Consider the following 24,259-nt stretch of genomic DNA (forward strand, 5'->3'; position numbering starts at 1 on the left):
GGGCTCTGCATAGGCGACCTGGGCATGCTGGCGCGCACACTTCTCGCCGACTAATGGGTGATTCTACCTAGACGCATTGGAGGCGAGGGTGCTCAGCGGCTTCGTGTTGCGCGCGTCGCTGGACGCGACCGTCGATTAGGGATCGGTGGCGGGTGCACGAGATGGACGGCCTGCTCGGGTTTGGCTACTCGGTGGAGAATGACAATCATGCATGGATGCGCCTGACCATCACGTCGCAAGGGCTGCCCAACGACAATGTCGTCACGGTAACCAGAGCCTGTACGAGAGCAACTCAAACTTTAAGGTTGTCACGCCGCCGGCGACGAGCTGTAGGGAAATCCACAGCGGGTTTGCGGGCGCGCTTCACGCGGTGGAGCGGCTTGGCTGGCATAGCGCACACAAGCGTTTGTGTGGGTAGTTGCTCATCGAGGGACAACCTTTTTTGACAATTTTGTGAGCATTTAAACACTCATTATTGGGTGTGGAAGATGGGGTATATTATATGTACTACGTGATTTTTACATGTATAGAGCAAATCATACACGAATAGATACTGGAGGCTTTTCAAAGAAAATATGATACACTTAGCAAAAGTAAAATGATACCCTGATTTATTCCTTCTAGATTTCCTGGGCGATCTGTTCCTTCCTCGACGATTTTCTTATCTACTCCCAGTCATCGGGTGGATGCGCAGAGAGAGGGAGAGTTCCCATGTATGCGAGCTTTTTTGGTGGGTAGAGAATTCAGGCTATAAACAGGTAGATCCAATCGGCTGCATGCAAACTACCTCGATCTATGTATCCGATCCATGCAAAACCAGGATGGTAAATCAGTCCTAAATTAACTTTACAGGTCAATTCTTTCCTCCATATATCTTTTCTTTTGTCAAGCCTTTCCTTGGGTCCTTCCACATGCGTAGCCTAAAAAAATGAGGAAGTACTCTACAAGTTTTTTGTGTGTGTGTGAATTGTGAAAGAATGATTTGATCGAAGTATCTTATTCCATTGATGATCACACATTTATACAAGGGGAACCGACGCTTATGAGAAGATGCGACTGTTTGAGGGGATGCGAGGAGCGGATGCGACGGTTGCCTGAAGAGGTTCCCGCACGAGCGAGGCGGCGGTTGCCTCAAGAGGATCCCGTGCATGCAGTTATTTACAACAAGGATTATCTCTAATAATTAAATCCTAACATGAATAAGAGGAAGCACAAGCTAACAAGAAAAATAATTTACTACATGGCATATGTGATAAGCTATAAAAAAGCATAAAAATAATTTTGTCCTGGAGGTCGTTCGGTTGGGAGTATTTAGGATCACTAATTAACCGCTTTACATGAGAAATGTTGGGAAGTTGACACAAATCTAGGGAATAAATTGGAAGCATGGACTGGCTTAACTGAATATGGAAATCGTACCTCTTCACCGTCCTCAATCTGTAGAAATTGTAAAATTACCACATACATGGATTTTACAAGAAATATGCAATGCTTTCAATTTAAAAAAATATGCAACGCCTTTGATTTAGAAGTACATCAGTTGGATCATCATTTTTATTTGAACTTACTTGGGTCAACATGGATGTACTAATCCCATCTAACAATTTCTGAGGCATTATACTACTCCCTATACTCACGACACCCATACCCAATGATCCGATAGTACCATGCACCAGGCTTAAACCACCTCAGGATCACCTTCAAGAATTGTATTTTTCTAAATGTACCATCTACTGCCTTAACTTTACAACAAAATAATGGACTAAATTCATACTTTTTGTAAACCTAGATATATGACTGTTAATTAGCTAAAACATAAACTATAAAACATCCATACACATCAATAAACATATCATTCACACATTTACACTATTATATAAGCAGATGATCCTTAAGACTATATTTATTTATACACAAACAAACACAACCCGATGACAAAGTTAAGATATCATTTCAAATTAGTTCCAATCAGCTTTTGCGATAGCATATCTACATGTCTTTCTGTCATCCCATTTCGTAGTTCAACACTATATGGTATATTTTGCATCAAGGAAAAGCATTATTCTCCCAATTTACACCCTTCATTTCAAATTAGCCATCTTCCCTGGTGAACATATGATTCTCTCCACAACTTCCTTTGTGTATTCACGTCAAATATAACACATTGGTCCGATCAATATCTTCTATCAAATCAAACATGTTATCATTCGATATGAGTACCTTCACACTACAAATGTACTTTCACAATACAAATGTAACAACTCATACTATATTTCCCCTCACCAAGACGTCTACTTTCAAAAGTGTGTTCTCTTTCACCAATAGTGTTAGGAATATCCACAAAGAGACCTCTTCGTTCAACATACCCCATATCTGCGATCCTCAAGACATAATAATCAGCACAACTATTAAGACAAGGGAAAATAGTATTTTCCATTACATGAGCAAAAAATAGCACTTACACACGCAACGTATCGATGGGGTGCGGCGTGCCGCCGCACGGGCTAAGCTAGTTTCTCTATGCGTTGCAACAGGGATATACTTCGGTTCAGAGCAAACAAAATGTATTTAAATCAAGATGGTTTAATTTGCCCTCGTGGTATTTCTCCAGAGAACATTCCCCATGAAGAATTGCATCTAACGACAATGATACACCGCACATGATCCGCTAACATTCAGTTCATGTCCGTGTATGGCATGGATCATGGTGCGCCCATTCAACAACAACAATATGATGATGGACAATGTCTAGGAGGTCGGTGAAATCTAATGAGTGGTTGTATGCGAGTATTTGAAAAAACTCCCACAGGGTATAATGTAGGCTTATCATGGTTGGTGTAGATTGAACAATGAAATTTGACCTCCACGATGCATGATTTGAGCTCTTCTTCGTCTGAAAAAGAGCTAATCTTGGTGGTGCGATGGTACGCTTAGAAGAGCTTTGCATGCATCAGGGATAAAGATGAAAATGGAGTGGAAACTTTCCACTTTTCTGGCAGAAAAATGGAAACGGAGAGGGGAAATGAAAATTTACAAATCAAAAATGGAAATGAAATTTTCTGTGGGGAAACAGAAATGGAAACAGAATGATGTTTTCCGATGGAACAAGCGTGAAAAAGGAATATTCCATTTCCATTAGTACAGAACTTTTCGTTTTGAATTGGAGCACATGACTATTTTGTAGCCCAACAAACACACAATTAGTCCCTATATACATTGAGCAGAATCGCCTAGATGACCCAACTTCTATAGTACGGTAGTACCACTACTACTACTACATAGAGCATCGGAGTACATGAGTAGAATCCCTAATCCCTAATCGAGCACACCGCCATCGGTGACATATCCTATTATATAGCCATGATATATCATTATATTTCATAATCTTTTTATAATCAAACAACTTTGTTGATTTCCTTGTTTTTCTGTGTATGATTCAAGGGGCTTTCAGTTTCAGTGAACACTCCGCTTCCGTCTCTGAGTCCGTGCCGTAGTCACTCCATTTTCGTTTCTGGTAGTATTTGTTTCCCTTCTGTATTCGTTTTCGCTTCCACACAAAAATATGAAAACAAATATGGCAACATTCAGTTTCTTCCGTTTTCATCCCTAATCAGGGATGATGATGATGTCCAATGATGCATCAAGAGGATAGCTTTGTAATGTTCCACGATGTGCATCAGCCAGTGGAACATACCTTCGTGCTACCTGTGTCTCTCCCTGTGTGTGTGTGGTAGATCAATACATCAGATCAGATCGGATGGTGACGCAAGGAGAAGAAGCAAACACCCTGGATAAGTTGTGTCATGTCACTACTCGAAGCTCAATTAGAATAACTTTTCCCACGGAAAAGCTAGTGATCAGATGTATTAGTAAAACATCAGACACGTCTAGGGAGCGTCCGGCTGCTCCCTAGCGCTCCAGATCGGCCGGCCAAAAATAGAAATATCGTATCACGAATCCATAAAAAGGAAATAATTTGCCCCCCCCCCCTAATTCATAAGAAAACTCCAATCCATATGAGGAAAAGGACATCAATAACGCCAAACTTTCAGTATTTGACCATGGCAAATCAAACGCTTTCGATGGCAATATTAGTGACGCGAGGATAACAATTTTAGTTGCAAGCTTTCAGCTCTGTACTCAGTGTATTTTTTTTGTCAGAAAATTGTCTTGCGTGTCAACTAAACTTGTCATCCTTGCGTCACTAAAATTGTCATCTAAACGTTCGATTTGCCATGGTCAAATCCCAAATGTTTAGTATTATCATTTCCGTAGGAAAAAGTATCAAGTATACAAAAAAGAAAAAGAACAATTGCAAAAATGTCTAGTCGTGCACAAGTGTGAACACATTTAATTCAAGTTTCAAATTTTTTAAAACTATAAATTTTAAACCGCATGTCGGAATTAAGATCCGTTGTCATCGTTGGAACCCTCGCGACGTGCTCTTTGAAATGAGATCCAACATGGGTATGTTTCAATTTATTTTGGCAATTTAGTCTCCGTTTGATGCAACTGGCTATTATTCAATGTGGAACTACCTAACAGTTGATGTGTAACTTTCGCCCTACACATGGATGTGCCGATTTCACTGATGACACTTCGCCCCAAACTACCCACTGCCAAGTGAGATGTGCCACTTCATTTGCTGCCCCGGCCAACTACCTAGTAGTTGATGTGTAACTTTTCTCATGTATGTGCAAGTGCATTTTTCACTTTTGCTGCCTCGCCAACTGCCTACAAGTGAATATGCAACTTCAGATATTGCCCCGACCAACTGCCTAACAGTCAATGTGCAACTTTTCTCCATTCCTTGTGGAGGAGTAGTTTTCAATGCTAGCACCATGTCCCACCCACCCCAGCTAGTGAGTTGTGCAACTTTAGGGTCCCACCTATCAGCAACTTCTCTCTATGCTCAAGGTCTCATGGATGTGCAGTTTTTTCATCATCGAACAAATATCTGCTAGTGTGATGTGCAACTTCATCAGTTGCCCTGACCAACTGCCTAACAGACTATGTGCAATTTCATCCGTTGCACCCATCAATTGAAGCTACATATCCACAAGTAGGAACGGAAAAGAGTTGCACATCGACTACTAGGGAGTTAGCTGAAACAACAGACTAAGTTGTACATACAACTGGCATGGTACGTGGGGCATGGTGTGCCAGTAGCGAAAGACTATATCATCAACATGTAGGGAGGGGGAGGATTGCACATCGACTACTAGGTAGTTGGCCATGGTATAGTAAACTAGTTGCACATCACAAAAAGTTGGTGCTATAGCTGCTAGGTTATAATCTCGCAAGAAGTTGGAGCATGCAGCTCCAAAATCGGTTTCGAAAAAATTACACCATTGCGGTACTAAAGTTGCAAAATACGTGATCAACAAAATTCCAAGAAAAACATATAACACCATATAGAGTACTATAGAGTTGTACTCACCAAAGTCAGCATACAAAAAATCATCGAGACATACCCATGCGGGATCTAGTTTCAAATATCTTGTTGCGAGCATTACAATGCTGAAAAACGAATCTGAATTCTGACCCTCAATTTGAAAGATATGGCTTTTGAAAATAACTGAAAACCCCAAATAAATGCACACTAATACAAGGAATCTCTTACTCACGTGAACATTCTATAGTTTGTGCATTGTCACAAGTAAAAACAAAATAAGGAATACAGGACTGCATGCATGCATGTATGAGAGCCGGCTGATACCCACTTTTTAGAATTAGGGAAAGACAGTCGTGCTAGCGTTGATAAGTTGGTTTTTCGGTCTTATCACTATCTTTTAACCAATACGTCCAGAGGCGGAGCTAGACTAATTCAAGGGTATGCAATAATTTTTGCAAAAGGAAATCAGTATATATGCCCATATATAGATGTATATGCGTGATAGCAATCTTTTCACGTGTAGAACTCAGGAAAAACGAAATGCATGGCCATCCCGTGACCTCGCGCTTCATTCCATACCCCCCTGGGTTTAAATATTTGCTTGGGATGCTACCGTATCAATAGACCTTAATATCTGGAACATGCCTTTTATACTACCAGCCCTGCCTCCTTCCCTCCTAGGCTGCTGAGCACACGACACGGACCAGTGACAGGGGACAGACGGGAGACGACGCAGTAAACCCCGCCATACCCAGGGGCCGGTGCAACAGTGCACTACGCGATTGCGGCACGGGCGTTCTCTATTCGTGCTCACCTTATCCTCGGCAAGCATGGCGCACACAGGACACACTCCACAGCAATGACGCAATAACATAATTCTATGAGCTTTTCAACCTTCAATATGTCTCGGTTTCTGATTTTCGAGAGCATAGGATGATCTTTACTGTGTTGATTGATTTTTTTTCAGAATATTTTTTTTGGTTAATTCATTCTAACCTGTTGCAATTAACCAAATTTAAGCACTAACTTGCCATAGTTTACTTAAGACTTGAGAGAAGATCTAAATTGACTTGGCAGCAGGCATTGCAATTTTCTCCTTATTTTCAAAATGTCACAAACCTATTATTGGAGATTGTTGCGAGAAAGACAAATCGTAGTTTCATCATGGTCATCGTCAACTTTCATGTCTTATACTATTATTATATGATAGAAAAGAAATTATAGCTTCGCATACCCATGTAAAAAATCCTGACTCCGCCACTGAATACGTCTCAGATCGCTAGCTTCTAGTAGACTACCGGCGATTTGTTTTCTTTCTTTTGGTTTATGCGTTTTTCACTCTTATATTCTATATATAAATTTTTAGTGAAAGACAAAGTTTGACAAAAAAACATTATTCAAAAAACAAGTTCAGGAAATTAAATAAATGTTTTCAAATTCAAAAAAATGTCAAAAAATACGGAAATGTTTTAATATGCGGTGAAATTTTTTTTAATATGTGATGATTATTTTCTGAATACAAACTATTTTTTAATTTACTTTGAACATTTTATAATATAAAGTTAATTTTTTATATACGATGAACTTTTTAAATTGTACACACGGAACATTTTCTTAATACAAATTGGACATTTTTTATAGAAGCTTGATCCTTTTTAGTATACAATGAATTTTTTAATATATGGTAAACATTTTATAATATACACTAAACTATTTTAAAACACATACTGAACAACTGATCGTGTATTAAAAAAATGTTCGCAGATTAGAATATAATATATATATGACTAAAATTTGGTCACGCATTCAAAAAATGTTCAGAATTTTAAAAGGACACCCAGGAATTAAAAATTGGTCATAAATTTGAAAAACGTTCAGATGTTTTTTTAAAGTAAAATAAAAAAGAAAAGGAAAAAAGAACAAAAAACCAACATAAAAACAAAATAAAAAACCAAAATACAAATAGAAAAAATAGATAAAAAAGAAGAGAAAAAAACGTTTGCAACCATCCCAAAATGGCCAGAGAGGTTCCTAAAACAGAGTCCCAAAACCCCACAATGCTCTTCCTCACAGCCTCCATGCGCGGTCGCCGGTGCTGCAGCCGCCAATGCTCCTCATGTGTGGATGTGGTAGGCTCCCATGGCTCTTCTTCCCACAGCCGAAGCGGGCCGTCGATGCTCCTCCACGCGTCATGGTGTGCACCTCCTCCTCAAGAAGCCAGCATGAGCTGACGACAACACAGAGAGAAGATAAGGGGAAGGGGGAGGGGGAGATTGTGGGGGGCTGTGACGACGATGTCACGGGCGGGAGATGAGGTCGACCGTGTTGGCGGCGGTACAACAACAACCACCCCCCCCCCCCCCCCTCTCTAAGTCTGAGAATGACGAGCATTGTTGTGCGTGGCTGTAGAGAGGAACGGGATAAGGTTGTACTCGCTCCATGTTGTTCATGCTGAGAAAACTTGGAACGAGCGAATGAAACAGATGACATGGCAGGACCTGTTCACCAAGATTCGTATAAGCTATCGAATGGTAAATGGAGAGTTCGCTCGGATGCATAAAAAAGTGACGCCAGATTTGGTTTTTTATAGACCGTGATTTTGAATACTTTGATGTGTTTGGAGCAAATAAAAACTGAAGTTTTTATAAACTGTAGTATTCCTGGAACTGTAAAACTGTGACATTTTTGCTGTATTTGGAAAAGTGGTCCTGACCTCTTTTTAAAATAAAACAAGAGAAAACTTCGGAGAGAGAGAGAGAGAGTTGTTCAAGGAGTGCGGACTTTTGGAGGCCGAGCTCCAGTGAGCTCGGTATTTTGAAAAAATCAAAAAGCGTATTTAAAAGTTCCAAAAAAATCTGAAAAAAATATCATGAAAACTTATATCTATTCCGCAAGGACGTGTTAAATTTCGTCGAAAAATGTTGTGATTTGTAGGCTGTACAAAAATAAAAAATTTCTGGCCCAATAACAAAAATAAAAGGCCCATTAAAAATGTGTGTTTGTCTTTTTCCTGTAGGCCACATGTAAGCGTATAATACTGTGAAATTTTGTATATACATAGTATACATGTGCATGTGTGTTCAAAAAATAAATTTGAAATTTTTCATGCTCCAGAAAAATAAAAAATAAAAACAAGCTCACTGGAGCTCGGCCTCCGATGGCATTTTCCGGTTGTTCAAGTCGCTATCTAAGTCGAGATAAGAACAGCTGTGATCGCTGCCTTTGATTTTTGATTATATAAAAAAGTATGGTAAACGAGTTGTAATATATATCCTGATTATTAGGCGTTTCGGTAGATTAGATTGTGTTTCATCGGTCCCTCGGGTCCATCTTCCGGCGACCTGCGACTCCTCCATCGTCTCTCTGCAGCCATACCAAAGGTATAGAGCACATTCAAATGTAGTATGCTAAGTCGGTGTTTACGTGGCTTGTAGCTTAATCTTTATTACATAAATAAGACACATATTTACCATGAAGAAGGAGAGATATGTTGTGTGCAAGTGGTTGGGAGGCGTGCTCTGGTTTTTTTCTTCTTCTGAAAAACCTAGCTGTCCACGGTGTATGGTTTGCACGATGAGCTGGATAGCATCTGAGTAAAATAGTTGTTTAAATAGGCTTAACCTTCCAAAAGAACTATAGTATTCGGAAGAAACCTTCGTGATGTTTCGGTCCACTTAAAACCTGCCATGTCATTACCGTTTACAAGTCTCGATCCAGAATTCACAGGATCAGTACGACAGTTGTGGCTTCAACTCAGGGCCGTACCTCAGAAATTTTGGCCCCGGTGCGAAATGATAATCTAGGCCCCATATACAGGAAAACTAATCGAAATATTTTTCATTAACCATTGAGAAATATCAAAGATAAATCATGCCAAAAAAATATTTATTACTTTGAAATATTAAATTATCTTGTATTCTTAGAATCGTGCCTACGTCTATTAGACATCTTAGAAAATTATAAGCCAGCCGGATGCATACATTCATGGAAGAGCAGCAAATTAACTTAAGAACAGAGGAGTTCAAAACAAAAAGGGACAAACAACCTACAGTTGTTGAGTGTTGATGGATGCAGACCATGAAGCAACAACGGCGTATAGTGCTCCGATTGCTTTGCTCCTCGACCAAGAGAAACAAAGAAAACTCCGATTGCTCTGCTGAGGGATGAAAGAGAGAACGAAGAATCAAACTAAATCCATCCAATTTATAAGTGTGAGGTAGCACCGTCGCAGCCGAATAAATCAGCAGTTGTAGCCATTTTTTTTGAAACAATGTGAATCCATTGAAGAAAAATCAGAGAGAGGAGACCAGGAGACGAAGCATTAAGTTGCAGCGATTTGATTTGCGCCTGTCGCTGAGCAGAATTTTATGTGTTTGCGTACGCGACTGCTTTGACTGCCGTGAAGATGAGAAAGGAACATGACTGGGCCGGGGTTAAGGTCAGCAAGTTCGGCCGTGCCTTGTTTATTTAGTCTGTAATAATACCTGATTAGTTTTCTTGAGAACAAGTACCTGATTAGTTTTCTTGAGAACAAGTACCTGATTAGTTTTCTTGAGAACAAGTACCTGATTAGTTATAGTAATAACAATACTAATGTATTGTGCTAAAAAATTAGGGGCCCCAAGATTTTTTGGGGCCCTGTGCAGCTGCTCCGGTTGCGCCTGCCCACATACGGGTTCAACTACTTGTGCTTCATCACGTCAACGGAAAAACTACGTGCCATGCGCTGTAACATCATCCTGTTAAGAGTTTCCTCGTTTCTCAAGAATCTCACATGGAACCGAGAAAAAAAATCTGAAGTGAGCGCGTGGATAGGGGGAGCTGGAATAACAGCGAGTGGCTACCACACTCCTCATGATATATGTAGGGTTGTGTAGGAAGAAAGAAGGTTGACGTACGTGCTGGCATGTGCGCTTACGGGAACAGCTTGCGAATAATACATGGAAGTTGGGCAAGTGGCGTGTTCCTTGCACAAGCCAGTTCTCTTCAACTCGAATACATTTCTCGTCTTCTAGCTGGAACTGAAATAAAGTAGGGCAAGAAGGCTCTGGTTTCGTCTCTTCGGTCGAAGACTTGTAGGGTGGCGGGCATGTGGTAGGTGCGCACGATCGGCACATATATCCGGCGCATGTGGCAGCTTGTTTATTCCCTCGTTTCGCGTGCCATATCATATGCACGACGAGCTTAGTTGAACGGTGTAAAACAAGTGGTTTACGTTGCGTGAGCGGCGAGAACGCACGGCACAGTGCGGGGATTGTTGATGAGAAGACGGAGGTTGCCGCGTGTGCATGTGTGTTCTTTGTTAAGACTTAAGAGGATAAACGGGATTCTCGCGAGTCAAAGTACCAACATGGGGATCGGTTGGGTAGGAGTGGGACGACGGCCTAGCCGACACTCTCCGTGATTACCTTTTCGACCCCTTTGTTCTTTACGCATGCATGATCGCGACGTCGCAACACTCGCTTGATAGCTTCCGTTCTGGTTCGTAGTAGTAGCCTTGTCTTGTTCATTGGCTGATGGTCGATGAAATGTACCGTTTAGATCAATCAATAATATCCGAGGGGTTGGTGCATATTCCTATATATCATTTCCACGAGCATACAGAAGAGAAAGTTCGAACCAGGTCATTGGTGTTTGGATGGTTGCAGGCATTATCGATAATTGGATCCATCATCGATGTGTAGTGGTCAAGTGGTGTTCTTTGGGTGTGCGTAGTGTACTCATATGTATATATTGCGTCTTCGTGTAGCCAGATCAGCAATACCCCGTGCAGATAGCATTATTTATATATACCCACAGCATCGCATTTTCAAAGTCGCTGGCAGTACATGGTTTACCAAAATGAAATAACAATCGTTGGTACATTCCTGCTGGGCTCTCATTATCGGTGGCTCGGTGCTGTACTCAATCATGCATATGAACGGTTCCTTCGAATAAAAATAGCTAGGTGCAGAAAACCACGCATCAACCGTAAAAAAACTAGCCGGACCCGCCGTTATATACCCCCGTCGAACCTTGAGCACAGCACCACATCATCTCACCAAGCAGCAGCTAGCTAAGCTAAGCCAAGCCTAGCCAAAGCTTCTCTAGCTTCGATAGTCCAGGAAACATGAGGCTCGCAGTGGTTCTCCTGTGTGCCCTGGTGGCCGTCCAGGTCGCGCTCCTCGCTGCATCGTCGGCGGAGGCCGGCGAGCTGGTGGTCGGGTACTACGACAAGAAGTGCCGGGGCGTGGAGAACGTCGTCCAGTGGCATGTCAGAAGGGCGCTCAAGACCAACCGCCGCGCCGGCGCCGCCCTCGTCCGCCTCCTCTTCCACGACTGCTTCGTCAGGGTACGTACATTTCGTGCACCGTGCAGTAGTTTCACTTTCACCTGGGTTTGCATTACCTGGTCTACGTTTCTGTCTAGCCAGCACAGAGTAACATAACGATGACATGCACATGCATGCAGGGTTGCGATGCCTCTGTCCTGCTTGACGCGTCCCCGGAGAACCCTCACCCGGAGAAGGAGGCGCCGGTGAACATCGGGCTGGCGGCCTTCGACCTCCTGGAGGAGATCAAGGCGGCCGTCGAGGACAGGTGCCCCGGCGTGGTGTCCTGCTCCGACATCCTCATCTACGCGGCCCGCGACGCGGCCCACGCCCTCAGCAACGGCAACATCCACTTCGACGTCCCTGCCGGGCGCCTCGACGGGCACGTCTCCTCGGCCGCCGAGGCCCAGGCGGAGCTCCCGGACTCCACCTTCACCGTGCAGCAGCTGATCGACAACTTCGCCCGCAAGGACTTCGACGTGGAGGAGCTGGTCATCCTGTCCGGCGCGCACTCCATCGGCGTCGGCCACTGCTCCTCCTTCACCGGCCGCCTCACCGCGCCGCCGGAGCAGATCAACCCGGCCTACCGCAACCTGCTCAACCACAAGTGCCACCAGGGCGCCAACCCCGCCGTCGTCAACAATGTCCGCGATGAGGACTACGAGACGGTGTCCAAGTTCATGCCCGGGTTCACCAGCCGGGTGCGCAAGATCAGCGACTTCCTCGACAACACCTTCTACCACAACAACCTCGCCAGGATCGTCAGCTTCAACTCCGACTGGCAGCTCATGACCCACACCGAGGCCAGGGGCCACGTCCACGAGTACGCCGACAACGCCACGCTCTGGGACGGGGACTTCGCCGACTCCCTGCTCAAGCTCAGCAAGCTCTCCATGCCGGCAGGCAGCAAGGGCGGCATCAGGAAGAAGTGCAGCATCGCCACCCACCCTCTCTACTAAATCATACTACGTACGTACGTAGTACGTCGGTACATGCATATGCATGCATCAAGGTCATCCAAAGAAGAAGAGAACCTTTGCCCCTGGCGGTGTGCAGATTTCTTCCATAATCATGTGGTTTTTCTCGTTCAAATCCATTCTTTTGATTCCCATTGGTTGTGTGTTTTAGTTATGGCTACATATATGTATCACGGTAATTAATAAAGTTACGGTCTTTCAAATGTATTACAAATGATCAGAAACATCATTATCGTGAGTCGTGAGTCGTGACACTACAAGCATAAAGCATCAAAGCCACATGAGAGAGCATGCACCTACCTGACAAAACTTACCAACCACATGATCCGTGCTAATCTGATACTCCCATCAATTTATTTTTGGACTGTGATATATACCGAGCGTTACGTATCATTGTGAAAAGTGAAAAGTGAAATGCAGGTTCCTAATTGTGAAATAGTAACAACAGAAAATGAAATTCTAATATATCATTGTGAAACTGATTATTTCAAAATGTGAAATATACGCTTGAATTTAAACGTTGTTGAAAAATATCCAAGATTGGTATAATTTTAGAGATTTTGGTTCACCCACCCTCTCTACTAAATAAGTCACACGTACATCGGTGCATGCATATGCATGCATGAGGTCATCCAACGAAGAACCACTGCATGTTGTTGTGTGTGGATTTCAATAATCTTGTGGTTTTTCTGGTTCAGTCCGTTATTTTCATTCTCATTTGTTGCTTATTTATGGCTACATGTATGTATCACGGCAATAAATTTATGGTCTTGGCAAAAGACAATGTATTACAAATGACGTTTCAAAAAATGTGGTACAAATGATTATAGATATCAACGTGGTGAGTCGTGATGCTACAAGCATAAAGGGTAGACCGTGAACTGAAAGCTCACATGAGAGAGCATGCAGCTACCAGAGAAATCCTACCAACCAGATCATGGCCGGCTCCTTTCGCTTAATCAAAGCTGATACTCCCATCAACTTGTTTTTTTGGGGGGCGACTACAGTAAAGTAACTAATTCTTAGTCACAAAAATACCCGAAAAAACATGTCAAAAAACATTACAAACAGTACAAAGGAAAAAACCAGACCAGTTAAAATGAGCTACGGTATTGGGCATGGACGGAGGTGAGATTTCCTTATGAATCAGTACATGCGACATATAGCGCTAGCGAGCAAAGTACGGGATTTCCTTAAGAATTAGTATGGGCGACATATAGCGCTGGTGAGCAAAGTACGATGGCTGCACGAACCAGCGATAAAACCATGGGCCAGCAGCCCACGTGGAAAAAGTGGCCCGAGCAATCAGTTCAACACGTATGGGTGAAAAATCGAAATCACGAATTAAGGGTTATTCTTTGCTAGAAAACCATATGCCAAGAGCATATCTGCCTTCGCTGAGCACTGTAGATGCCGGTGCTCGGCATGGAACATTTTTCTGAAAATGCGTGGAGAAACCGATCTCGTTGCTCCACATGCCAATGTGGTTCGATATGTGCAAAGGAGTAAACAACAGGGGTGACGAGCGGATTATAGAAATTAACAGATGCTTATTGCATAGTCTTTTGGTTCTCAAAACATAATCTGTAGAGGGAAATTGAAAGTGTTGCTTTGCCAAATTTGAATTCTCAAATTTACTCCTTTTCGCCTTACTCATGACTTGGTATCGGAGAATTTGAGGTTCGGCGTTACATACCCAGATGAAGGCAGTACATTGACTGATTTTGAACAATCGAGCCATATTACAGAAGTCATTTTTAATTGGGACTTAACAAAACGCATAGACATGCATACATTTGTCTCTGTCCAGTCTGATTCTTCGGAGGCCATCCCTTCATTATCTTCTAGTGGCCTATCAGGTTCGGCTTATGGTCATCTTATCGCTGAGATTAGAGGTTTAATGACTATTTGAGAGTTTATTCCACTTAAGATTAAGAAAGAACATAATAGAGTAGCAGATGAATTGGGAAACTATAGCCACACGGAGAGCACTACGGCAGTATGGTGTGGTTCAACCATATCCCAACTTGTATTGAGGATTTTTTTTTTGAAACGGAGGTAAAAGATTTGCCTCATCAATTAATTAAGCAGAAGAGAATTGCCCAGTTAATTAACGGAAAACTAGGCGAAAACTGATACAGACCAACTACAGGTGGACTACTCACAGAGTGACCATCATACCCAACACCTAACGTCCACCAACCCGCACACTGTTACAACATGAAGACACCCCAACGAGAGTAACTCTGCCGAAAACCACGGGCACCACCAAATCCACAAAGACAAGCCAGACCATAAGGACAACCCAAGAGACTGGTAACCATCCATCAAGCAGCTGCGGAAGCCTTTCTTGTGGCGTCACTCTTCTTTCCTTTGCTCCTGAGAGCCTCCTCCACAATCGCCTTGCCAGATCCAGGGCTCACCCTCTCCAAACGTTTGAGCAAGCTGTGAAGCTCTATTTTAAAGAGAATCTCATTGAACTTGTCACGCATGTGTTGCCGGCGGGGCTTGCTGAACTGCTTGTGCCAAGCCTGGGGGTGGCTCTCCCGGAGCCGTTGTTCTGTGCTCGCCAGCCTGCGCTGTTGATGTGTGATCCGGATCTCCCTCCTTCCCCTGCTTCAACACCACCCAGGAAGCCGACAGCCCGCCGAAAAACTCTCGCTGGCGTGAAGATCTCCAAGGTGGGTGGCCTCTCCCTGCAGAGGATCAGGCGCCCTGTTGTCCTCGCAGCAACGACGTCGGCGGCACAGGCGGCTGAGCAGTTTATTGGCCGCAGCCTGGGCATCATCAAGAACGGGCAGGACGTCACCACTGCCACCCTGGATGCCTTCGCTGTAAAGTTCAAAGAGCAGCTTCCTCCTGATGTAATTGTGGCCATGAGAGAGTTCTTTGAGCTAGACAATGGGGCTGTTACAGCAGTGGAAGATGCTCTGATCGAGCATGATGGAGCAGGGGTCCTCGACACTGTGGGAGCAGATGTTGCCGCGGACTCGCTGGATGTGAACGCCTGAGGTTTAGATCTTGTAGTAGCTGCTGCTGGGTGAGTTGTTCCTCATGTTAGTGCAACATCTGTTGTTTTGCAAGGGTCTGTTCCAGTTCAAGGGCAATAGCTCTGTTTGTGGAAGAACTACAACTCTGTACGTGGTTTGTACCAGTTCAAGGGCAATAGCTCATGTTAGTGCAACCATGTACGTGGTTTCGTCCATTTGGCCTTGTGCTAGTCCATGCTTCCATCTTGTTCATGCATGCGTGCGCCCCCATCATGGGCTTCATCCAAACCTCAGGGCCACCTTACTTTCCAATGACAGTACAACTGATTAACACAATTAGCTGGAATGTGCGGGGGCTTAATTGCCCAGACCGAAGAGCTATTGTTAAAGAAACGCTTGCCGACTCCTCCTGCCAGCTTGTCTGTCTTCAGGAGACTAAGTTGAGTGTTGTCGACAAATTCATCGTTGCGTCACTTGGGGGAAACAGACTGGGTGGCTTTGCCCAGCGTCCGGCGAACGGAACTAGGGGCGGTATCCTATTGCTATGGGATGAGAATCTACTTGATGCTTCCGACTTTGTCACCTCTGCATACTGTATTTCTGCCACGTTCTGTATACGTGCTTCTGGCTCCTGCTTCAAGCTCACTTCGGTCTATGGCCACACTGATTCCTCGTGCAAAGATGCTTTTTTTTGCGGAGTTGCTCAACCACAAACCACCTACGGATGTGGCTTGGTTGGTTGCCGGGGACTTTAACCAAATTTACCGAGCCAGGGATAAGAACAAGAGGAACGTCAACACGAGCAGAATTAACCGCTTCCGGTCGACGCTTCATTCCTGTGAACTCAAGGAAATCCACCTCCAGAACAGACGCTTCACTTGGAGCAACGAACGCGCCAATCCCACATTGTGCAAGCTTGATTCCTTCTTCTGCAATGTCGAATGGGACACCACTCACAACAATCACTTGTTACATGCCCTGTCATCTTCCCTCTCTGACCATTGCCCTCTGTTGCTCGCCGATGACAAGGGCCCTAGGCGCCCGCGTACATTCAGATTTGAGAATTTCTGGGTATCTTTGCCCGGATTTCACGAGGTCGTTCTTGATGCTTGGGCGGAGAGGGTGAGTCATTCTGAACCGTACCAGGTCCTCCACCATAAGCTCAAAAAAACGGCACTCCGCCTTGCTTAGTGGAGCAAGCGTATCTTCTCCAAGGCCAAGGTGCAGCTCTATGCAGCCAACATCATCATCCTCCGCCTGGACATTGCGCAAGAGGAGCGTCTGCTATCCCCGGAGGAGCTTGACCTATGCTCTAGGCTTAAGAAGCGCGTGATCAGTCTTGCGGTTCTAGAGAGGGCAAGAAAGAGCCAATGCGCTAGGATTGCGAACCTGAAGGATGGGGATGCTAACACAAAATTTTTCCACCGCCGCATCAATGCTAGGAGAAGGAAAAATCACATCCATAGGATAAAAAACGCACAAGGCTGGGTCACCGACCATAAGCAAAAAGAGGACATCATCCATAACCACTTTGCCGAGGTCATGGGCAGAGCAAGCACGAGCTGCGTTGACCTTAATTGGGATGAGCTTAATATCCAGTCGCATGACTTGGATGATCTCGGTGATCCCATCACTGAGGATGAGGTTTTGGCGGCCATAAAAGCAATGCCGGGGGACAAGGCTCCCGAGCCGGATGGCTTCACGGGCATCTTCTTCAAACATTGTTGGGAAATTATTAAGCATGATCTCATGCGGGTCATCCAGAGCTTTGACTCGCTCCACACATCCCACTTGCAATGGCTCAACTCGGCCAATGTGGTGCTTTTGCCCAAGAAGGAGGGGGCGGAGGGAGTCTCTGACTATAGGCCTATTAGTCTTGTCCATGCCATGGCCAAGATTATCGCCAAGATTCTTTCCCTGCGGCTTGCCCCTCACATGGACGTTCTCGTCTCCAATGCCCAAAGTGCTTTCATAAAGAAGAGGAGTATCCATGACAACTTCATTTATGTGCGCAATTTTGCGAGACAGTTGCACAAGCGCAAGACTTCAGCCCTCCTCTTCAATCTTGACATTAGAAAAGCTTTCGACTCGGTCAAATGGGAATACATCCTCGACTTATTACAACGCAAGGGGTTCCCTTGCAAATTCCGGAATTGGATCGCCGCTCTACTCTCATCTTCCTCTTCGCGCGTCCTCCTCAATGGGCTTCCGGGCCCCCCGATCAAGCACGGCCGCGGATTTCGTCAAGGGGACCCAATTTCACCTCTACTGTTCGTCCTTGCAATTGACCCCCTTCAACATATCCTCGACATCGCAACTCACAAGGGCATCATCCATAGGATCCGCGGCCGCGGCATCATGATGAGAACCTCCCTCTATGCGGACGACGCGGCCATCTTCATGGCCCCAATCAAGCAGGACATTGATAACCTCCCAGTCATCCTAAGGGGTTTCGGCGAGGTGACGGGACTCTGCACCAACTTCCGCAAGAGCTCGGTTGTGCCCATTCGATGCAGCCACCTTCCTCTGGAGCATATTCTGAGTAGCATTCCGGCGACCCGCGCCGCTTTCCCAATCAAATATTTGGGCCTCCCGCTCTCAGTATGACAACTTTGGAAGGTCGACTTCCAGTATCTTGAAGACAAGGCGGCCGGAAAATTAGTAACTTGGGAGGGACAAAGCATCACAACTATTGGGCGCACTACCCTTGTCAGATCGGTCATCACCTCTCAAGCGGTCTTCTCCATCACATCTCTCATCGTGCCACAGGGCACACTTCATAATATCAACAAGATTGAGAGGGCCTTCCTCTGGTCAGGGTCGGACAAGACGACCGGCGCAAAATGTAAGGTCAATTGGGACATGGTCTGCAGGCCTACGATCTATGGAGGCCTGGGCATCCTTAACACCGACAAGTTTGCTCGGGCCTTGCGACTAAGGTGGCCATGGTACGAATGGAAGGAGCCTACCAAGCTTTGGGTTGGCTTGGGCAACCCGTGCACCGACGAAGATATGGATTTCTTCTATGCCTCCACCACAATCATCGTTGGCAATGGTGCAAAAACACCGTTCTGGGACTCCCGTGGTTGCTTGGCCGCAAGCCCGAGGATATTGCCCCTCTTATTTTTCAAGCCTCAAAAAGGAAGAGATCGACGCTTCGCCAGGCCCTGCGAGGGAACGCTTGGATGACCCACATCAAGCATGCCACTATTGTCTCCGCCGCACACATCCGGGAACTTTTCTCGCTTTGGGCACTTGTGCATGACTTCCATCTTGACGATCACGTTGAGGACGACATTGTTTGAAAACATGCTGATGATGGGCAGTACTCGGCGTCCACAGCTTATAAGGTGCAATTCCTTGGCCTGACGCACTCGCCCATTCACCACATGGTTTGGAGAGCTTGGGGCCCCCCTAAGGTTAAATTCTTCGCCTGGTTGACCTTGCAAGACCGGAACTGGACCGCCGACCGGTTGGTGCGGCGTGGTTGGGATAACTGTGGGCTTTGCCCTCTTTGCAAACGTGAGCAAGAATCGGGCATCCACCTCTTCGTCAAGTGCCGCTTCTCCATTAGGCTCTGGCGATCGGTCATTGACAAGTTTGGTCTTGTGCACATGGACACCTCCAATTGGCACCTTGAGGATTCCCTCATGCAATGGTGGGATAAAAGGACCGACATGCGAAACCCCAATAGACGAGCGATGGCCTCCCTCACCATGCTCGTCTCTTGGACTATTTGGAACGAGAGAAACCCGCGGGTGTTTCGTAACAAGAGCGCGCCGCCGCCTATCCTGCTCCAAAATATCGTGCTTGAGGCAAAATTATGGGTTACGGTAGGTGCTAAGAAACTAGGGTGTTTTGTTGTACGAGAGTAATTGCCATGCCGTGTTGTAAGGGCGCTTGTAAAAACTCTAAACTCTATTCTCCTCTTATTTAATTGATGAGGCAAATCTTTTGCCTCCGTTTCGAAAAAAAATAATGAAACATATAAGGGCACGGCGATGAAAACAAACCCAAAAAGGAATGATTTGCCACATCCAGAACCATTTGGCACGAAACTAGATCCATCAAATTCAAGGAGAATATGGAGGCGCACACTAGTTACTCGGGCTTACAAGATGATTGATGTAGCATAAATGCCATCATTATATTAGGCCAAAGACAGGCTTAACTAAGTTCTGCTAGATCATGCATCGAAGGTGAAAGCACCAACAACTTGGACTTTAGCGACTAGCAACGCTTCAGTTCCTTCTCCCACGCGTAGACAGGACAATGCTAGTGAGCGCAGAAGGGCAGCTTGCCTCCAGATGCTTAGACCCCTCCGTCGCCACCACGGCATCAAGGATCGCAGGAGTACTGATGATAAACTCGACACACTTCTCCTTGAGGTGCGGGCAATTGTGCTGCTCTGCCAAAGCCAAAGTAGTCGCCGCCGTGTCGACAGTGATGCCACCGATGAGCTTGCCCTCGCACATAATTTTGAGCCTGTCAATCCCGTACCTGTCAGCCGCCGCAAGCAGATGCTGAGCCATCGTCGCCACGGCCTCCAGCTCCCGGTCAAGTTCAGGAACATTGTCGGTGTAGATAAAATCCAGCAGCGCCCCGAACACGGTTGCCTCCATGTCCTTGATCTCCACGCGCCGGGAGCTCTTCTCCTTCATGTCCCCGAAGAACTCGGCCATGAAGACCGGGGATCTCGCGGCCAGCACGAGCTTGTGCGCGGCGAAGGCCTTGCCGGAGACGAGGAACGTGACGTCTGCTCCCGTCCCGTTCAGCAGGAGCTCCCGGAAGTGCTGGTGCATGTTGGATGCCGGCGCAGGCACCGTCGTTGTCGTATAAGCGAGCTCCTTCAGAATCGTGACGGTGCACTGGACGGTCAAGTAGTCTCCTTGGCGTGAAGTCTGGTCCAACAGAACGGGTCTGTCCACAAGCGAGACTGGAAGCGAACAGTCCTTGGGATGCTTGAACACATGCCACACGGTCTTTTCTTCGTTGCCATTGTGCGGCTGCGGCAGCCTCGGGTGTACCAGGAGACAGCCAAAGCTCGCCCTCACGTTGCAGGTGCTTGCAGTTTTGGTGAGGAACACGAGCTCGACCGGTGCCATCGCTGTCCCAGGGTACCACCGGATTTCGACGTCGTGGCCGTCGACGTTCCAGCTGGTTCTGAGGAACTCACCTTCGCGCATGGTCTTGTACGCCAGGCGGAAACTGTCGACCTTGAGCAGCTTCACGGCACGCACGGCGCCGGTGAGGACCGTGCAGGTGGTCGCCATGGGAAACGTGGATCTTGAACAGCCGCGCGGACAGAGCCGGTGTGCAGCGTGCTGGCTGGAGAGGAGCGATGGACTGGAGCACTGCGAAATTTATAGCGAGGCGGCGACTCCTCGATCAGGCACCGCTTCCAAGGATGCGATGCGTCGCTTTGACAATGATCTTGGTGCGCCTCGCCTGGCCTCGGTGACGTTTCAATCGCGTGCACTGCGGCACAAGTAGCGAAGGGGAAGAGAAAAGCATATCTACCATGCATGGGATATCCCGTGCATGTGCTGGCCGTTTATTTTGTTGGAGATTCATTTTCATGCATGCATACTTTATTATTATTGCTCAATCCATCTGCCGTATTCCATCAATGTGGTCATACCAATCAGTCACTCACAATAAAAAAAAGTCGTTGATGGTTGCATAATATTTCATAATCTTTTTTGGGGTTAATAGTTTCATAATGTTTATCATGTTTGAAGACTTAAATTTCAAATCTTGTCAAAATATATTCAAGAATGTTTTTGTTTCAAAGGCCACGTCACCAGAAACATTATTGAACTTTTCCCATGGAATTAGCAAATTTTGATGAAACAAGTTTGAAGCCCAGCGATTTAGTTGTCAAAAAAATTTTATTTCAAAAAACATATCAATATTAGTCTTGTTTTAAAGATCTTGCCCAAAAAAACACATTTATGTAAACAGAAAGTAAAACAAATTTTTATTTCAAAACGTACTAGGCATCTATTTGTTTGAATGAAACTTAATGACTAGAGAATAACACATGTCAATGGGCCCACAAAAAAAATAAAAAAAATGTGCATGCATGCATGCATGCATTGGAGGTCCTGTGCATGGTAGAAATTCCACTCTCCGAAGGGGAAGCACTGAGAGTTATCTCTGCTGAAGTAATGACAGCGAGCGTGCTCTCGACCGTTCACTCGTTCGTCAAGTTTTGATCGAACGGCTGCTGAGGACTGTCGTATGCAAAATCGTACAAATTCATCGTGCGTGTAGCAGTTCTCTTCCTCGATTCATCTGTGGAAGTGGAATAGTGTGGAGTACACTAGCCGTGGACTAAGTATACAGTATTGCCTATGTTTTTCTAGAATAGAAGTTACTTTATTCAGATAAAATGACGCAATAACAGTTTTCCATAACGTAGTATAACCGCTCAGTCCAACAAGCAGCCGTCAACGAGAACCGTCCGTGCCGTAAAGAATTTTGCTGCAGGATGAAGCCACCGTCACCGCCACAAGGACTCCAGCGAGGAATCCTTGTGATGGTCTGTCTTATTAAGGATGATAGACTACTCATACAAAAAGAAATTACTTCTTTTCTGGAAATTCATTCGGACAAAACTCCAAAGTTAAGCGTGCTCAGCTTGGAGTAGTGTCAGAATGGGTGACCGATCGGGAAATTGCTCCCGGGTGCGTACGAGTGAAGACAAAAGTGCACAGAAAAGACTAGTATTGATCTATGGTGCCAGTCTAGATCCCGCCAGGAGTAACGACCACCGGCGGGTGTGTCCGGGACGTTACAAGTTGGTATCAGAGCCGACCTCGCGGTTACACGGATGTTTGCGGACAGGTGCGCGGTCATGTTATTCATGATGTTTGTGCCCCGTCGTGGCACCCGGCATGGCACATATACCGGACTGGATGCACAGATGACAAAAGTGCGCATAAAAGACTAGTATTGATCTATGGGGCCAGTCTAGATCCCGCCAGGAGTAACGACCACCGGCGGGTGTGTCGGGGGCGTTACAAGTTGGTATCAGAGCCGACCCTCGCGGTTACACGGATGTTTGCGGACAGGCGCACGGTCATGTTGTTCATAACGTTTGTGACCCGTCGTGGCACCCGGCATGGCACACCGGACTGGATGCATAGACGTATTTGCCAAGAGGGAACGTTCCTGTGGCCCTATAAGGACGTCGGTTCCTCTGAGTGGGGTGTATGTGATGGCCTGGCTTATTAGGGATGATAGACTACGCATATCAATAAAGAATTCCTTCTTTTCCGGGAGCCCATTCGGACAGAACTCCAAAGTTAAGCGTGCTCAGAGCATCTCCAACAGCCGCACCAAAAGACGCGCGCGCGGTAATTGGCTTTATAGCGCGCGCAGAACGTTTACGCGCGCTCCAGCGGTGGCGCGAAACTAGCGCGCGCGGGAAACGATTGCGGGCGCGCGGGAAAAGGCGGCCGCTCGCGCGCTACATCGCTACATTTGGCGCGCCGCGTCCGGCGCGCCTATAAATTGCAGCGCCTCCGCCGCTCTCTCCATCGCCCTTTACCGCTCTCTCCTTCTCTCCATCGCCCCCTGCCGTGCTCTGCCGCCGACACGCCACCACCGCGCCACGATGCCGGGGAGGTATGGGCTACCGCGGCGTCCGCGTGCGTCCGTCTGGCACCTACTCCGCCGATATTCGGTCGGGCGGCGGCATGCGGCTCCGTCTCGGAACTTTCGACACCGCCCAGGAGGGCGCCCGCGCGTACGACGCTGCGGCGTGGCGCCTCCTGCGGTCCCGTCAGGACATGAACTTCGCCGATGTGGCGACGCCGGAGCGCGCACAGGAGTTGGCGCCTTTCCCGCGGCTTCTCACTAACGAGGATCATTGCAAGCATCGGAGGCGGGAGCATCGTCTCAGGCTGCCCGAGATGGACGAGCAAGCCATGGCGCTGTGGAGTCATCGCTTCCCTGAAGACACCAACGAGGAACAGTTCTTCGCCCAGAGGAGGAAGATGAGGGCGAAGAGGAGAGAGGAGCGAGCTGACTATCGCGAGGACAAGCGAATGCGGAAGGCGGTCGCTAAATACAACCAAGCGCTAGGAGATGCGTCCCCCTGGAACTCCGGCGTCGAGCAGTTCCTTGACGCCTACGCTCCGACGTCGGAGGAGGACATCACGGAGACAGAGTCCGAGTCGGACGAGTAGTAGTAGGAGAACTATCTATGAAACCAAATATGTAGTAGGAGAACTATTTAAGAAACCAAATATGTAGTAGAAAAAACTGAAATATAGCGCGCCTGCTGGAGCGGCGTGGGCGCGCTTTAATTTGCGGCGGCCGCTGGAGCCAGCGCACCGCTGCGCACAAAAGCTGGCTAACCCAGTGCTGTATCACGACTTTTAGCGCGCGCGCGTTGCGCGGCTGTTGGAGATGCTCTCAGCTTGAAGTAGTGTCAGAATGGGTGACCAACCGGAAAGTTGCTCCCGGGTGCGCACGAATAAGGACAAAAGTACGCAGAAAAGACTAGTATTGATTTATTGGGCTAGTCTAGATCCTGCCAGGAGTAACGACCACCGGCCGGTGTGTCTGGGCGTTACAA

General features: G+C 46.3%; 2 protein-coding genes across 2 annotated transcripts; one reads left to right on the forward strand and one right to left on the reverse strand.

Annotated features, from left to right (window-relative positions):
- The first annotated feature begins 11,409 nt into the window (after positions 1-11,409).
- LOC125521247 (peroxidase 2-like) lies at positions 11,410-12,889 on the forward strand. The gene is made up of 2 exons (XM_048686312.1): positions 11,410-11,726; positions 11,846-12,889. The coding sequence occupies exons 1-2, from the start codon at positions 11,505-11,507 to the stop codon at positions 12,662-12,664; spliced, it is 1,041 nt and encodes a 346-aa protein (XP_048542269.1). The 5' UTR covers positions 11,410-11,504; the 3' UTR covers positions 12,665-12,889.
- A 7,024-nt stretch (positions 12,890-19,913) lies between these two features.
- On the reverse strand, positions 19,914-20,945 carry LOC125525937 (BTB/POZ and MATH domain-containing protein 1-like). Its single transcript, XM_048690940.1, has one exon. It carries the CDS (start codon positions 20,943-20,945, stop codon positions 19,914-19,916), a length of 1,032 nt encoding a protein of 343 aa, XP_048546897.1.
- Positions 20,946-24,259: the final 3,314 nt, after the last annotated feature.

This window comes from Triticum urartu, chromosome 7 (genome assembly GCF_003073215.2).
Source record: "Triticum urartu cultivar G1812 chromosome 7, Tu2.1, whole genome shotgun sequence".
NCBI lineage: Eukaryota > Viridiplantae > Streptophyta > Magnoliopsida > Poales > Poaceae > Triticum > Triticum urartu.